Source organism: Falco punctatus (assembly GCF_963210335.1).
Source record: "Falco punctatus genome assembly, chromosome: 10".
NCBI classification, from domain to species: domain Eukaryota; kingdom Metazoa; phylum Chordata; class Aves; order Falconiformes; family Falconidae; genus Falco; species Falco punctatus.
Window position 1 is genome coordinate 16,070,684 of NC_137590.1, and position 16,317 is coordinate 16,087,000.

The 16,317-nt window shown below is 46.4% G+C and overlaps 1 protein-coding gene across 11 annotated transcripts; it reads left to right on the plus strand.

Moving 5' to 3' along the window:
* Positions 1-71: 71 nt before the first annotated feature.
* Positions 72-16,287, plus strand: TPX2 (TPX2 microtubule nucleation factor). 11 transcript variants are annotated; one of them, XM_080404277.1, is made up of 19 exons: positions 72-379; positions 6,588-6,736; positions 7,005-7,127; positions 7,318-7,438; positions 7,989-8,120; positions 8,616-8,666; positions 8,796-8,918; positions 9,345-9,478; positions 9,793-9,947; positions 10,378-10,549; positions 10,701-10,839; positions 11,384-11,600; positions 11,823-11,918; positions 12,256-12,327; positions 13,401-13,577; positions 13,720-13,866; positions 14,423-14,534; positions 15,223-15,410; positions 15,882-16,287. In XM_080404277.1, exons 2-19 carry the CDS (start codon positions 6,625-6,627, stop codon positions 15,984-15,986), a joined length of 2,376 nt encoding a protein of 791 aa, XP_080260403.1. In that variant the 5' UTR covers positions 72-379; positions 6,588-6,624; the 3' UTR covers positions 15,987-16,287. The 11 variants fall into 11 exon arrangements, with proteins under 11 accessions (XP_080260403.1, XP_080260404.1, XP_080260412.1 ...); XM_080404278.1 differs by lacking the exon at positions 72-379 and adding an exon at positions 500-524; XM_080404286.1 differs by lacking the exon at positions 72-379 and adding an exon at positions 616-1,009.
* The last annotated feature ends 30 nt before the right edge of the window (positions 16,288-16,317 follow it).

The following is a 16,317-nucleotide window of genomic DNA, read 5'->3' on the forward strand; positions in this document are numbered from 1 at the left end:
GATCTGGTCTCTGCCCCTGCCACGGCGAGCGGGTACGATAGGGCCCGCTGCCACGGCCGCCTGTCTTACAGCGGTTTGGGTTTAACGTGTGATATTTTTGTGTCCCCACGGTGCTCCGGGAGCCTGCGGTACCCCTGCGCCTAGGGCAACGCTATGAGGTGCAGGTAGCTGTGGCCGAGTCCCCCCCCGTTAGCGGCTTCTTATCCGTCCTTCTCCAAGTGTCGCTGCCACGGGGAGCTTTATGCAGGATTTGGGGCAGGTAGCGTCACTGCGTACAGGGCACTTTCTGCCAGCTGCTGGGAGCCCGGCTATGCTCACCAGAAGGAGCGGGCAGTGGGAGCCACCTTCCCTGGCTCAGGCAGCCGGAGGAGCTGATCTGGTGAGACAGTTGGCGGCAGGAGGAGGTCGGGCAGGGCTTTGGGGGTGCAGGCAGGCCGCCTGTGCTTGATCGAGGACACGAGCGACGGGAAGCCTGCTACGTGCGTAGTCGAAGCCGCAATCTAGAGCTCCAGCGACCACCCGAGGTACAGCCGCGGTACCAGGGCCCGGCTGCGGCGGGCTCGTGCCCGGGCGGCTGCTGCCACCGCTGCCGAGGCCGCCTGGGCCCGGCTGCGTGCAGGCAGCGGCACCCCGCCGCCCCGTCCCGCTTGGGGAACCCGCCTACCGGCAGCTGGTAGGCCGCTCCAAACAACACTCAAAGCGCCGCCTCGTCTGACTGGCTGCGCGCGTTCCACGGTGTACGTTATGGGAGTTGTAGTTTGCTTCCCGCCTCCTAAGTGTGCCGGGTGCGCTCGAGCACTACGTTTCCCGTCAGCCCTTGCGGCCAACAAGCCGTGAGGGGTGGGGTTGCCTTATCCGGGTCTTCTGACCTCCTGGCGGTTCGTCCAATCGGCACGCACTGAGGGCGTGCCCGGGGCGTTTGATTGGTCGGTTTGTACCCATGACCGCGGTTTGAAATCCGTTAACGGTGGCAGACGGAGGCATCGCGTAGGGCGGCCGCGGCGCTGAGGTGAGCGGGTTACCCTTGCTGCGAGGTGGTTCTTGGCTTCGCCCTTTGTCTGGAAGACGCCGTTACCGGACGCTGGGCCGCAGCCCTTCCCTGGGTTCCCGTCGGGTCTCCCTGGACGTGGGGGCCGTGGGCCTGCTCCGAGCCAGGTGTCGGTAACGCGGCCTCAGCCTCTCGCAGCACCATGGGGCCGAGGGCGCGGCTGGGAAATGGTGGAAAGTGGATGGGGGCGCTTAGCCCGTGCGCGGAGCCGGTTTTGCCGCCGTCCGCCGCGATGACGGGAGGGCAGGGTGGCGCTCGGAGCCCCGTGCGTGGGCCTGAATCCCGAGGGCTGGTTGCAGCCCCCGCGGGAGCCGGAGCCTGGGGCTGGCCTCAGGGCGGGGGCCTGGTGGTGGGGGGAGCCGCCGCGGCGAAGGGCTCCTGCTGCCCAAGCGGCACAGAGTAATTGCTCGGGGATAAATTTTGTCTTCAAACAGCGAAGGTATTTATTTCGTGCAACGCTGGGGAGCTAGCCGCTGTGCACCGGGCAGACTAGCTGCGAAGTTTTCAGTGAAAAGTCAGGTAACCTATACAGTTTAAGTGAGAGGTTACAACATCTTTACATACACATTCATTTGATTTCGACATCTAATAATCATATTCATAATCAATGGGGTTTAGGGGGAGCTTGAGGTGGAGTCCTAGAATCATCTCTTGGGGGGATTTTTTGGTGGTCGTTCCATTCTTAGGCCTCAGTCTTGGGGGTCGCTCAATCTTTCTCCCTTGAACTTCTGAACTTTCTTTGTTCAACGATCTCCTGACTCATGGTCTCCTCATCTCCTTCAGGTTCCCAGTGTATCGGCGTCTGTCTTACCTCAACACAAACCGAGCATCACCCAGAGCATTGTACCATATTCATCCTGACTGATCTTTTTAAGACCTTGCTCTGTTTCACTCCCTCTCTTGAGATAGGTTCATAATACTGAAATAAGCCTTATGATGGGGTAGCTGCCTCATCAGTAAAATAAACTTGCATGTTGAGATGCCAGTCTTCAAACAATCACAACATCTGACAATGAAATTACATATTTCACAATGAAATACAACCCAGAGTGCTGTGCCAATGCCAGTGCTACGCTGTGTCCTTAACTGTTCATTCACATGCACTGCTCAAAACCTGAAGAAGTATGCATCTTAATTTTGGAGCTCAGAAAAACTATGTTACTACTTATCAAACCAAATCCTGCTTCCTGGGAAAAGGAGGGAAGAAAACCAGGCAAAACCTGGCCTAAGTAACAGTAAATGCATTGTTAGCTATTTTTATACAGTGCTTTTTTTAAACTAGAGGCGCTTCAACTTAATCTAGCAATAAGTTGAGGTTAGACTGGCTAAAAATAATTTACTTTTCCTTGAGCAGCTATTCTCAGAATGTCCTGTCTTCTAAAACTTGTGGGATCTGCAGAGAATGTCAGGGCTGTTTATTTTGGGCTGTTGGAAGGGAAGTGGGTCTGGGCTGTTAGCAGAGCAAAGGCTGCTTAGGAGGAAAGCTGCTGCTTCAGCACCTTGCTCCTTTTGCTGTAGGTTAATGATGGCAGATCAAGGCGGTCTGCAGTGTGCTCTGTGCACACCTATTGCCTGCCTAAAGGCTTTGTCTCCCATTTTCAGTATTATATGATAGAACAGCAGTGTTGCCTCTATCCCGTGTCTGGGATGATAAATTTAGCGTTGATTCTTTGCTACAGAAAAGTACACTTGAGCGTTGAGTGAGGAGCACCAGAGAGGAAGGAGAAGCTGTAGATCCAGAATTTGTTAAAGTGTTTGCTTAACCTTGCTCAGGGAAGAGCAAGGATGACTTCTGGTGGTTGCTGGCATTGTGCTCAAGTAGTTCAGGTGGAGGCTTTTCCTATGAGGTGGTGGTGACAGGACTGTGCCTATAGAGAGGCAGCTTCCAGCCCTTTGTAATGATCAGATTTATCTATTAACCCCTGAAAAGCATCTAGGAACCTTGTCTGGATTTATTGTCTCTATAAAAACAACAGAAAGCTTCGGGTTGTAGGACAATAAAGAAGCTGCCAGACTGAATTAAATGAGTTGCCTGGTTAGTGCAGTGTCCTGTGTTTAAATGGCAGCTGGTGTTGAATGCCCAGCAGAAGGCACCGGAATTACTGCAGCACATTGCCATGCAGCTCTCCTGGCCTTGGGGAAGCTTCTCTTGCTTATTCCTGATTGTCCATCTTTGGTTTTGAGGCATACAGATCAACTGGCTTCAGGTATGTGCTGATGCAACTTGGAATATCTTTTTTGTGTATCTGGTACTATTTTTTTCCATGTTCTGATCCTGTTGGGATTTGCAGGAAATAGCATCTGTAGCTTATGAAGCTCCAGTGGTGTATTGTGATAGTGTCACCTCAAGTTGGGCAGGGGCTTATCTCAATTACATTGCAAGTGGGCGAGAAAGAACAGATCTTCTCTGCACCCTCTTCCCGCCTGTTTCCTTGCTGCTTTCCTAAACCCAGACTCCTCCAGCCTCTCTCCTTCTGACCTCTAATTTCTCATCTTGGAATGGTGCTTTCTCTCTCTGACACAAAGCCCTGTACTGCTGGGAGGACCTTTTGTCCCACGCAGTGGGTGCTGTCACTGTATTGCCTGACGACTGTCAGCCTGGGTTTGCTGGTCTAAAAATAAGAGGCTCTTTTGGTTAGGTCATAAGTGTGAAGTGCATCCTTATGATGCACTTGGTGCCGAGTTTCACTTACTGCAGCTAGGGCAGTACTGCATAGGTCTTGTTGGAGTTACTCCTCCCCAGCCTTGTCTGGCCTAAATGCTTTTGGCAAGAAATTAACTACTACATTGAGAAAAAGACCCTGAGCACATCTGTGATGGAATTGTGTCAGCATTTTAAAGCTAATTTGGATTAGAGCGAGGTGTGAAGTTATTCCCAAATACCTATTGCACTTGCTGTTGGATCAGTCTTATTCTGGGATAGGAATGCTCGTTCCAATTTAACTTAATCCTTTCTCAAAGCTAATGAATCTAAAGCAGGCCAAGGCACTCTTCTGGAACGTGCCACAGTGTAGTTATTCAGAAGAAACCTGATGTCAGAGAAACCTGCCATGTATTCCTCTTTGTGGGTTTGGCTGTGCTGCTCCATGCAGAAACTGTATGGGGCTGTGGCTGTGTGAGGCATGCTTAGGTCAGTGAGAGGAGCAGATCTAGAAAGAGAATTAAGGTTTTAGGTGGGCAGTAACTTTTACCAAAGGAATTTGGTCTATTTTTGAAAGCAAGAGAGCCAGATTCTCTGCCTTCCATGTGAAAGCGGAGCCTGCAGAACAGGGATGAGGGTTCCTGGCTGGCTTGCTGAGAAGCTCTGTAAACACTAGTGTTGACATAGAAGGTGGTGGATGTTGGGGAGAGCAGGGCTACCCTTTAAATCGATGCTGTAGTTATATAGGATTACAGTGTGCCTGTAACCATGATCTGGTAAATGTACACACTGCCCGCTAGTTATGCAGCATCCTTATTAATGAGAAGAAAATTCTGCACCTCACTTCTGGTGGAAGAGTGCTACAGTGGAGAGAAAGAATTTTGCTTCCTGTCTTTAAAGAAAAGACTGAGATAATAGTGATCCTACTGTCAAAATCACAATTGGGTGTTTTAAAACAGCTCAGGGTAGTGGGCAGCAGGCCTTGGGCTGTGCTTGGCTGAGCCTTTCAGTTGCAGAAGCATCGCAGTGGACGTATCATAGTGATAAATCGCCGTCATGTTCCTCGCTGACCGAAGCTCAGGCCCAAGCAGAGTCAATGGGTAGAGGAGCGAGATGCCTTTTAGTGAACTGCTGCTTCACAGTAAATCCTGTCCTGCGCAGGACTGATGATACGTAGGGATTTGAAAAGCGGATGCTGTGAGTTCATCTGACTGAAATGGACACTCTGCAGCTCAGTCATGATGACACTTACCTCCCCACTGGCTCTTTCAAGAAACTTGGAGTATGAAACTGTGGCATTGACAGGCTCCCTTTCTTCTCGTGACTATTTGCTTCTGTCTGGCATGGAGGGAGGGGAGAGAGAAGAGGTTGGTGGTGAGGGTGCTGATGCTATGAAAGAATATGGACTTTACCCAGTAAAAAGCTGCAGCAGCGTAGCAGTGGACACAAGCAGCTGTGAAACATGATGCCAGGAGCTCCAGCTCGGTGGACTGCCTGGGGAGGGTGAGGGGGGAATGCAGATGACGCATTTGATTTTTAAAAAAGTGGATAGTGTTGACAGAAACCCTATCTTGATTAAAGGCGCTAGGAAAGCGTTTGATTCCAGCCGTGTCTTGAGCTCAGTTACAGTTAGTTTTGGCTCCAGTTCTTCTGTGTGCCTTCTTTGGGTCCTATCTTGACATCTTCACAGTCCTGTAGCTGAAGTTTCTGTAATGACATTCTTCCCCTTAACTATTGCAATTCTGTGCTGGGGAGCTGAAGGCTTCTCAGTGCAGCCATCTTCAGGAAGGAGGGCTGGTGACTATAAACAGCAGTGGTACCTCCTAAATGCTGTTTTGATTTAATCTTGAACATTTTCTTATTTATGGAGCGTACCATCTGGCTTGAATGATGTGTGGTCTGCCAAGACAGATGGTTTAGGTCTGAAACTTTGTGGATTAAGAATATACTGATTTAGAGTTGGTTGGACTCATAAAAGCAAAGTTCAGGTGATTTCCTTAGGGAGTGTTTTGTAACACATCCTTAAGGGCTTTGCCTTGCAGCTGTGCGAGGCATCATAAAAGCTTGAAAACACCTTTGCAAAAGGTTTTGCTACAGTTTAAGGGTTTATCTTTGTTGTTGGCTTTATTCCTGTTCCCTTGAGTTTAGTATCACCTGTTGACACAGGGACTCCTCCTGCTGTCAGTGCTCCACTAAATATCTTCAGGGACTGATCTTGATGAAGTCACAGTGCTTGGTTTGTTTATAGTCTGGCCAGCCTCAGGGTAGTGCTGTGGATGCTGTCCTGATGCTGGCCTTCTTCCTACTTTCTGCCCAGTAACAATATGCTACAGAACTTCTTCCTGCTTTGAAAATCCATTTATTCTATAGAAGAGCCATTTGTGTCATTAGTTCTTGTTTGTAGCCCTTCAGAGGGAGAAAGGCTGTGCTTTGCAGTGCTCTGGAGTCAACCCATCATCAGGTTCTTGCTTCAAAATCTGTTTTGTGGGAAGGCTAAGAACTCTTCTTTGCTGCACGTGGTGAGGGAGGGAAGGGCAAACCAGCTGCTCTCTGGAAAAACCTTTGTACTTCCTTTTTTAAAAAAATCACAATTCTAGCACCTACAGGTACAAAGAAAACCTTCAAAACTTGATCTTTGCAGGTTCAAAACTATCAAAATGTCAGCAGTGGTAAAATCCTTTTAGCTTTGCCAATCAGCAGTAGAATAACCAACTGCATTGCTTGTGAGGTGTTTTGTCCAAAGGCTGTGAATTACAAGCGAGGAAAATGTACCAAAAGCTGTCCTGGTGTCTGTCTTTAGAAACTACACAGGGGAAGAGGTGGAGCATGATATAGCTGACACCTGTGTTGGGGTTTGGCATAACAAGTGACCAATGCTTGTTGTCTAAATATCTGTAGCAGTGCAAGCGGTGAACTTGTGGGGAATGGTGTGAAGATGTCTCGTGCAGAATCTAGATATTCCTTTGATGTCCCAAACCCTTGCATCAACTTTGCAACTCTGAATGATGATGATGATGATGAGGCACACAAAGCAGATGCCTGGTTTGGTAAGCTGCTTCCAACTCCTTGATTTGTTTTCTCTTTGGATGAGTGCTTGGCGTGATCCTTGTTTTGGGCCTGGCTTCTGTGCCTGTTGATTAGTCTTATTAACCACATTGTTCATGGTGCGTGGGGTTGTGTTTTTTTGGTTTTGTGTTTAAATTTTGATTGTAATCTGTAACTTGGCAGAGGACTTTGTTAACATAATGATACTCTGAGGTATTGTTAAAAATTCCTAACGTAGTATGTACAGTGAAAGTCTCTCTTTCCTCACAGACCAAAAAGCCAATGCAGAGAACATCCCTCCTGCAGAATATGTGGCACAGGCCTCACAGAACAGCACTGCTTTTTCAAAGCCTGATACTATTCAGTCTTCTGTCACACGACAAGGAATAATGAGTAAGCTGGCATGGTGTGGGGGGAGGGAGAGAATAAATTTTACCTACTTTTCATTGGCAAAATGCAAAGCCTCTGGCTTCTGTTGGACCATCTTCATATGTTGTTGTCTAGCAAGGCCGCGTGTGGTTTTGCTTTAGCATTCTTCTACGTGTGTGTATATATATGAGTTGCCATTTGTCACTGTTCATAGGTGAGAGCCATGCCGAAGAGGACAACGAAGCAGAAAGTGTGCAAGCCAGTGCAGTTCCTCCGAATATCGTTGGATCCCTGACGAGCTGGAGAGCTGCTGCTCCTGCAAAGGCCTCTCAGAGGTGAAATACTTGTGTTCAGTTTGCATGAAGATCGATGACGGTGTAACTAAGCAGGTCCTTGCTCTCAGGATCTGCAGTTCTAGCTGTTCTTGGGTCATCCTATGGGTCTGAAGTTCTCTAGCGCAGAGATAGTGTACTGGGGCAGCTGATCTGCTCGAAAAGCTGGAGGGACAATCTCTAGGGGTGGAAATATACTGCAGTGTCTCACTTCTCAAATGAGACTCAGCAGCACTAGGAGCTTCTGGAATGCGAGGACATCTGAAACTGATGTGGCTTATAAAGTTTCTTTGTTTATATCTGCCTCAGTTGGGCAGAACTCGTTCTTGATATTAAAGCAAGGGGCTCTGTGTGCTCATATACCAAAGAATATTAAGTTTATGGATTGTTAAACTTAAATAATTCATTCTGCATTTGGATTCTTGTGTTAAACACAATTTGCTTAGGGGAGTATGTTCGAGTTAGGTGATGCACTGGTATAAGAAGTGTTTTACAGATTGTGTGTCGTCTTGGACCTAGGGAAAGCTGACTTCCATTTTCTGTTCTACTCTAGAGCGGGTAGAAGACAGGCTACAAAGCGGAGAAAAGCACAGCAACATAAAGGGCTGGATGGAATCGAAGTGACAAGAAATGCTGATACCCAAGTTAACAAGGAAGAGGTTCCACCCCTGAAAAAAATGAGAGTGTATGTCATGAAAGCCCTTCTGTTTGGGGCTGGGAAGGCGGTGCAACTGTTTCTTTGGAAAGGATTTCCATATGGCTGCGAGGGTTTTCACTGGAAGGTTAGGGTACGGGGAGGTGACTGATGCCTGATTCCTGATAGTGGTTTCATAAATAGGAAGAAATGGCTGTAAGACCTGAAGGAAACACTGTTTGGAGATAAGAGATGTGAATGAAACAAGCTTGGGTTTCTTAAGCTTCTTCGTACTTGATGTCTGTCAGCTAGCTTTAAATTTGGCATAGCTTGTCTGTCAGGAAGTATAAGCTATGAAAGAGTCGCAGCTAAAATATTTCTCAAATTAGTTTAACCACTAAGATACCCTATGGTGATAAGCTTGAAGTCAGGAAACTGGAGTGCAATCTCTCAAATGCTGCTGTACCTAGATGAGCTACAGCACATCTACCTCCTCAAGAAAAGCTTAAGTTCTGCAAACTCAGTCATTTGTCTTCCCTTCTACAGCCTTAGAGTACCAGGGCAAACTAGTCGATCTGTACCTGGGCATGTGATGAGGTAAGGCTGGTCTGGTGTACCTTAGAATTCACCAGGTGTTGGGATGTTATGCGTGGTGGTGAGAGCTGCAGGTGATCTTTCATTTAGAGCACAGTTAATTGAGCGGCTTGCCATAACTTGTTACCTTAGTTGTAGCAGCAGAGAGAAGCTGACAGAAGTATCTGCAAAGAGAGCGCCCCTGCAGGGTCCTGCCTGCTCCCCAGGGAAAGGGAAAAGCAAACTGACCATGCCCTCCACGCCAACAGTGCTAAAGTACGTAGCTTTCTTGTGACTTGTCTGTGCTAATCACAGCTGATTTAGGTGACAGCCCTGGCTAGAGTGTTTTCAGCTTCAAGTTAGCATGCGGTGGTATTGCATTTAGTAAACACTGGATCAAGGCAACAATATTGGGATGAAATGTACTTCACCAGCTGAATCTATGCAAAGGAAAGCTTTTGCTTTTAATTTGAAACAAAAGTTGTTCTTGCTAATAGGCAAAGTATGCATACAGCAAATAGGTATGCAGAATACCAGTTAGCTGCAGGCTTTCTTGAGCCAACAAAATCTAAAGAGTATACTTTTTATAAAGAGAGATGCTCCTGCAATGAATTTGGAGATAACTGTGTTCCTTGCACTGACATCGTGCTAATAACCAGTGAAGCAGGAAGGCATGTCTCAGTCTCTAACGTGCTTCTGCAGGAGGACCAATCTTTCTGGCAAGCTGAAGAGCACAGAGGAACAGGAGCTGGAAAAGATGCAGCAGTTGCAGAAGGAGGTTATGGAGCTGCGGAAGAAGAACGAGGAGTCTCTGAAAGCAGCTATTGCTGGAGCAGGTGGGCTCTAGCTGAATTGCAAATTGAAGCTGTACTGGGCTAAGCTGGAGAGTGCTGTGCAAAAAAACTTTAAAAACAAATATTCCAGATTTTGTAACAAGTATTAAGATTGGGTGGCTTTTAATGTAGAACAGCCCCTAAACTGCCTGGAAGCAGGTTTGTATGGTTTTGTCATGTTTTGAAAAGTTATAGATGTATTCTCTAAAAATTATTCAAGTTATTAGAAGTTAAGTGCTTTTTTTTCCCCCCACTCCCCTCCAAATCCTCCCCCCACTCCAAAAGGCTTCCAGACCTCTCATGTTCTTTGTCTTTAGGACAACTTGTGAAGAGAACTGCTGGTCAAGTAACAAAGCCAATAGCCTTCCACTTCTGTTCAGAGAATAGGATTAAACATGTAGAAAGCCAGCCTGGGAACGAGTACAAGGAACTGGATTTTGCAGCAGTACTGAGAAAGCATCCTCCTTCTCCGGTGAGAACCAGAGTGTTGCCAGCAGTCAGCTGACTGATTCTTGACATCACCTTCTTTCTGCTTTTTGCAACGCACACGCTGCTGGTAACCCACAAAGGGTTACCGTAGGAGAAGCGAGCGTTGTACAGATGTAACTTCACTCACTGCATGTCTGCATTGCTGCAGCACTCCAAAGGCCCCTTTTGGAAAAAGGGGCCCTTTAGTGGCTGGAAGATCTGGCATTATACTTATGCTTTAATCTTCCATTTCTTACAGTTTGCCAATGTGACTAGCTTGTGCATGTTCAGACAATTAAGACTGATGTGTAATGTTAAGTGTTGCTGCCTTTGAGATAAAAGGAAGGAGAAAATACTGTGAAATGGGGAAGGGAAATATTATCAAAACATCCTGTATTAAATGGCCATAATGACTGTAGTTTTTTTGTCTTCAGGTGCAAATGCCGAAGGGACCCACTGTCCCCAAACCTTTCAATCTGTCCCAGGGAAACAAAAGAAAACTTGAAGAAACCACATCAGAATATGTGTCCCTTGCTGAGCAGGTGGAAGCATTCCAAAAACACACGCCCTCTCGTTACCATTTGAGGAGCAGGAAATCTGATGAAGGTGAGCGGTCCTGGCAACATCCAGCCAGGAGGCTGTCCACAGAGATTGTGGAAGAGCAAGAAAGATGCTTTGACTACTGTACTAAGCAAACAGCCTGTGTCTGTTGAAGGCCTTGCCATTAACTGCTAGCCTTTGTGACTTGAATTTATAGGCCCAGTTCCAGCAAAGTTGGTGAAGGCTCGGCTTACAAAGCCCAAAACGCCAGTGCTTCGGACGAAGCAGCGCTTCAGACCTATCACCTGCAAAACTACAGCAGAGTTAGAAGCAGAGGAAATTGAGAAAATTAAACAGTAAGTAAAGGTTTACTCTAGCCCTCCAAGTGAGAATTGTATTGCACTGGAAGTATCTTTCAGATGCCAAAATATCACTTCTCAGGAATACCCTTTTTGCATAAAAGAATGAGTATTGTAAAAACATTGAAAATCTATTTAGCTTGAACATAATCCTATGGCTCTGTAGCGGTGTAAAAAGTAGCTTCTTCATTTTGAAGAAAGTGCTGTTAGGAGAGCAGAGCTGATCCTGGGTTGAGTACAGTTTACAATTAGTTAAGCAAACCTGGTATAGTGTATTGCAGTACAGCCTGCAGTACAACTTGCAATACACTTCAAAACTCTCCTGTATACAAAGTTTTGGATTTCCAAGAAAGCAATCCATAAGGTTTCCTTCTTGCTGTTTCAGAAGCAAAGGAGGAGTTGCTAACTAGAGGTGCACGCTATGTAATGTCTTTTTGTGGCACAGCTGTTTCTGTACCTGACTTGCTTTTTTACGCAGTGAGAGAAGCTGTATCTTGCCATGTACCATATGTTGCTGACTATCTCCGTCTTTTCTGTGTAGGTACAAATTTAAAGCACAAGAATTCAATCCCAAAATCTTTGAGGGTGGACCACTCCTGCCCAAGAAACCTTCTGTGAAGGACCTCACACAACCCATTGGCTTTGAGTTAGAAACTGAAAAAAGGATTCAGGAGCGTGACAGTAAGAAGCAGCAGGAGGAAGAGCACTTTGAATTCCATTCCAGGCCATGTCCAACAAAAATCCTGGAGAATGTTGTGGTAAGAAGTTTAGTAATACCCAGACCTGGGAATTAGGACTGAGGTGGCAATTAGCTTCAAAATATCTGTAGCTATGTTGTATTATGTATTTAATAATCTTCAGTAAACACTGTCATTAGGAAGAACTGCAATGAGTAGGTACTGTGCTATGTCAGGTTGTTTCTCTAGCGCTTTTTCTTGGCACGTAGGCCTGAGTAACTCCTTACTGGCTTTTCTGAACAGGGTGTTCCAGAGAAGAAGGTGCTTCCTATTACAGTTCCCAAGTCTCCAGTCTTCACCTTAAAAAGCAGAACCCAAACATCTAGCAGAGATGAAAAGGTAACTGTTGTGAATAGGCCGTAGTCAAGCCTTCTGGTCCCACCGTGGTGACTGCCTTGGCCAGCCTGCAGTACCTCTGCCAGCTGGGTGTGGTGGCCTGGTTTGGTTAGCTCCTTCCCTCCTGTTAGGCAGTTCCTCTGTAGTGGGTTGACCTTGGCTGGGCACCAGGTGCCCACCAAGCTGCTCTCACTCCCTTCCTCAGTAGAAGAGCAGGGGAGAGAATAAGATGGAAAAAAACCCTTGTGCGTCAAGTTCAAGGCAGTTTAGTGAGGCAATAGCAAAAGTTATGCATGCAGAAGCAAAGGAAAACAAAAGATTATTCTCTACTTCCCATCAGCAGGAGATGTTCAGCCACTTCCTGAGAAGCAGGCCTTCAGTATGTGTAGCAGTTGCTCTGGAAGACAAACAAGTAAATAACTAATGCTCCCCCTTCCTCCTCAGTTCTCTTAGCATTTCTATCTAAGCAGATATCATATGGTATGGAATAGCCCATTGGGTCAGCTGTCCTGGCTATGTCCCCTCCCAAGATCTTGCCCACCCCCAGCCTACTGGTGACGGGGGGGAAGGTTGGAGATACAGCCTTGATGCTGTGCCAGCACTGGTCAGCAGTAACCAAAACACTGGTGGTGTGATCCCTACCTTTCTAGCTGCCAATACAAGCACAGTGCTCTGAGGGTGCTGTGGGCCTCAGCCAGAGCCCATACATCCTCCCATGGTAGTCTTCCTCTGTGCTGTTCCCCTCTAGCAATCTGGTTGCTGCTACTCATTTTTACAGAAACTGAATTCTCATGCAAAATGAAGTCAGTCAAGTTAAACATGAGGGCAATGACTAGGGTTTCTGAGGTGTTGCTACTATGCATGAGGAAAGTAAACTGCTTAGATTTCTAAAGGACGTTGCCCTTCTCTATTCTGTTATTGAGAAGGGCAGATACTGCACATGACCCTTGTCCTCACAGTCATTCTAGATCAGGGGTCCTCAAACTTTTTAAACAGGGGGCCGGCGTGCGGATTAAGTGGCAGGAAGTCATCTGCAGCTGCTTGGTTTTCCCCCCCAATCCCTGGTGGGGCAAGGGGCGAGGGGGTTCTTTAAATACTGGGGGCCGGATTGAGGACCCCGGGGCAGGGGGGGGCTGTATCTGGCCCGCGGGCTGTACTTTGAGGACCCCTGCTCTAGATCCCTGGAGGTGGGGAGCAGGATTTAGAATGTATTGTGTCCTTTCTTCTTTCTCTCTTCCCTGTAATGAAGAGGACCTTAAAGAATTAGACTAATTTGGATGAGTACTAGAACTGGTAGTGGCTTGGGAAGAGGAAGAACATGCCTGTAAATGGGTACTTATAGGATTACTAATTCTAGCCGTGTCCAGAGTATTTGCTTGATGCTGTTGTGACCCTCATGAAAGGAACCCCAGTATTCATGGCTTGTTGTCATCTTTCTGCAAAAATCTGGTGCTGTGTCAGATCCTAATGCTAATATCCCTTTAGGAAAAAGAGGTGGTTCCGGTGATCAGAGCTAACCCTATGCGACATTATGGAGTGCCCTTCAAACCTAAAATGCCAGAGCAGAGGCACGTAGAAGTTTGCCCTTTTTCTTTTGATGCCCGTGACAAAGAGCGTCAAATACAAAAAGAGAAAAAAATAGAAGAGTTGCAGAAGGAAGAGGTAAGAACTAAAAGCTAACTTGGATTCCACTCCTTAAGTAAAAAGTGTGTGGCAGGACATGCCTCCTGCTGTTGGCTATTAAACTTCCAAAGCTTTGCCCTTTGAGGAAAAGGGGAGAAATATCTTGTGTTGTTTCTTTCAGGTGCCAAAGTTCAAGGCATTACCTCTACCTTACTTTGACCATGTTCAGCTGCCAGAAAAGAAGGTCAAAAACCCAACTCAGCCAGAGCCATTCAATTTGCAGGTTGATGAACGGGGAGCTGCCAAGCTGCAGATCTGGAAACAGCAGGTGAGGTGAAAAGGATAATGGGTGTGACCAGACTTAAAGCAGCTTGTTAGTTGAGTTGTAATAGACTTCAGAAAGTGTCCTACTTGACTTGAACCAGGATCTGAGTTTGAGCAATGAATTATTCTGTCCTTTGCATGAGGCTTGTGCTATGGGTTAAGGATTGGTGGACTGGCTTTTTTCTCCCTTTTATGGTAAGTGATGGGATTTACCATCACTGCATGAACAGCCATAGGGTATTTTTTGAGCAGTAACTATGTGCAGCTGGATCCCTTTTCTGACCACCTCTGTGCTTGGGGGTTTATTGACACATAAATAATATACTGCTTTACTTATGCAAATGCCGCAGTGGTCATCTGAAACTTTCTTCAGGCTGTTTTTTGGGAAAAGTAACTGACAGGCAACAAGTGTCAACTTTTTGGCTTTAATGTAGTTTTATGTGCAAATGATTTGATTTAAGTCAACCTGACTCTTCCAGTGCTGGGAGTGCTGATGTCTGGGTGGGGGCAGATGGTCTTTTCAATATACCTGGCACTTGATGGGCTCTTTTCTGTTGCAGCTTGAAGAAGACTTGAAAAGGCAGAAAGAGGCAGCATGTTTTAAAGCTCGGCCTAACACAGTGGTGTACCAGGAGCCTTTTGTGCCTAAAAGGGGAAATAAGCAGTTATCAGGTACAGTTACAAGTACTTGCCACGCAGGCTTGGCTGATAACTCAAAACTGATGCAATGATGTTTAGACTGGCTGTTGCCTCTTTTTTTTTTTTTTTTTTTTTTATCAGCGCAGCCAATAGCGCATTGCATTTAATCAACTAATTCACTGACAGCTTGTGTCCGCAGGGACTGGGGGAGTTTCCTGTCCATTGCCCCCCTGTCCCGCACTAACATGGCAGCTGTATTTAACAGCTATGCTACAATTGGCAGATGATTGATGTGTGCAAGTTTGGGTTAAGGGTAAATAGTATGCAAGGGGCTCCCTGCAGAGACAGCTGGCATTTCTGCAGCAGCTGTCAGTCTTTTCCTCCTGTTTCTAATGAGATGAAGGCATCTACAGCTTAGGATAGACAAAGCTTCATAGCGTATAGAACCTGCCAAAAACTTCTCTGTACTAACAGTTTTGTGTTTGCTTCCTCCTATGAAAAGGAGTGTCACAGACATTACACCTGTGACAGGGTAATGTCTGCACTAACACTACTCACGTTTGGGTGTAAGGCTTTATCTTTTCCCGAAGCCTGGAGTTATCTACTAACTACGCTTGCAAGGTGAAGCATGCCAGGGGGAGGCTTCCATTTGATACTAGTACTGCTCTGCTTTACCTGACTGTCTTTGCACCGATTTTATTTCCTCTGTCTCTGAACTTAGAGAGCCTTTCTGGTTCTGTAGTTCCTGAAAGCTTTGAGCTGGCGACAGAAAAGAGAGCTAAAGAGCGGCAAGAATTTGAAAAACGATTGGCACATAGAGAAGCCATACGGGAGAGGTGTCAAGAGAGGCTCAGGCAGGAGGAAGAAGAGCGTGAAAAGGAAGAAGTTGCCAAGCTAAGACAAGAAATGGTAAGAGAGCTATTTCTGAACAGGGGCTGTAAAGTAACCCAAAGGGATGTGTGAATATACTAAATGGGCTAATGTCAGTATTGAGCTGCATTGAGACTGTCTTTTCAAGTTTCCCTGTTGCAAACTGACTCCATATTAACTTTATAACTGGTCTTTAAAAAACAAACAAAAAAAATCCACACAACCAAAACCCAATCTAACAAAAAAGGCAGCTCTACTGAAATGACTGATTTTTTGAGTTGTACACATGTAGTCATTGGGGCATGATGCTCTTTGTAAAATCTGTGATCCCAAAGTTTGCTGTGCGTGTTCCTGGTGGCTCACTCCAGTGCCCTAGGCAGCATGGCAGTCCTGTAGACAGACACCCACCTTTGTCCCACTGACAGCTCACCTGAAAGTTTCAGCTTCATCATAGCTGCAACCATTTGCTTCATGTTGTCCTTGTTTTTCTCTTTTTTTTTTTTTTCCCAGGTTCACAAGGCAAATCCAATACGCAAATACCGCAACGTAGAAGTGAAGCCCAGTGATCAGCCGCTGACTACGCCAAAGTCTCCCAACTTTTCTGATAGATTCTGATGCTGACGTGCATCCATGTGATAGCAGGATGGAGCTCCCATCCTTCTCTACTGCCTTGACAGGCAGAGAGTCAACAGTTGTTACTACCTGACTCCTCAGTCTCAATTGTTACACTTGGTTCGATTATTGTTATGTTGAGTAGTTTAACTCCACCTGAGGCAGGTGACTGAGGCACAGTGTACAGGCAGTACCGAACAGCATTGCTTCACATCTAGACCTCTTGTTTTCTAAAGACCGAACCAGGTTTTTGGTATTGTATACAAATATTATGTACCTGAACTAATAAAAATTCCTAATCTAATTGCTTTTCTGCAGAAGAGTTTTCGGTAAA

What these genes read in the sequence shown, in the direction of transcription:
- TPX2 (XM_080404277.1), top strand. Translation starts at nt 6,625, where the DNA reads ATGTCTCGTGCAGAATCTAGATATTCCTTTGATGTCCCAAACCCTTGC. An exon ending in GTACCTGGGCATGTGATGAG is followed by an intron (nt 8,667 to 8,795) that starts GTAAGGCTGGTC and finishes TTGTTACCTTAG; the next exon opens with TTGTAGCAGCAGAGAGAAGC. An exon ending in CCAAGCTAAGACAAGAAATG is followed by an intron (nt 15,411 to 15,881) that starts GTAAGAGAGCTA and finishes TTTTTTTCCCAG; the next exon opens with GTTCACAAGGCAAATCCAAT.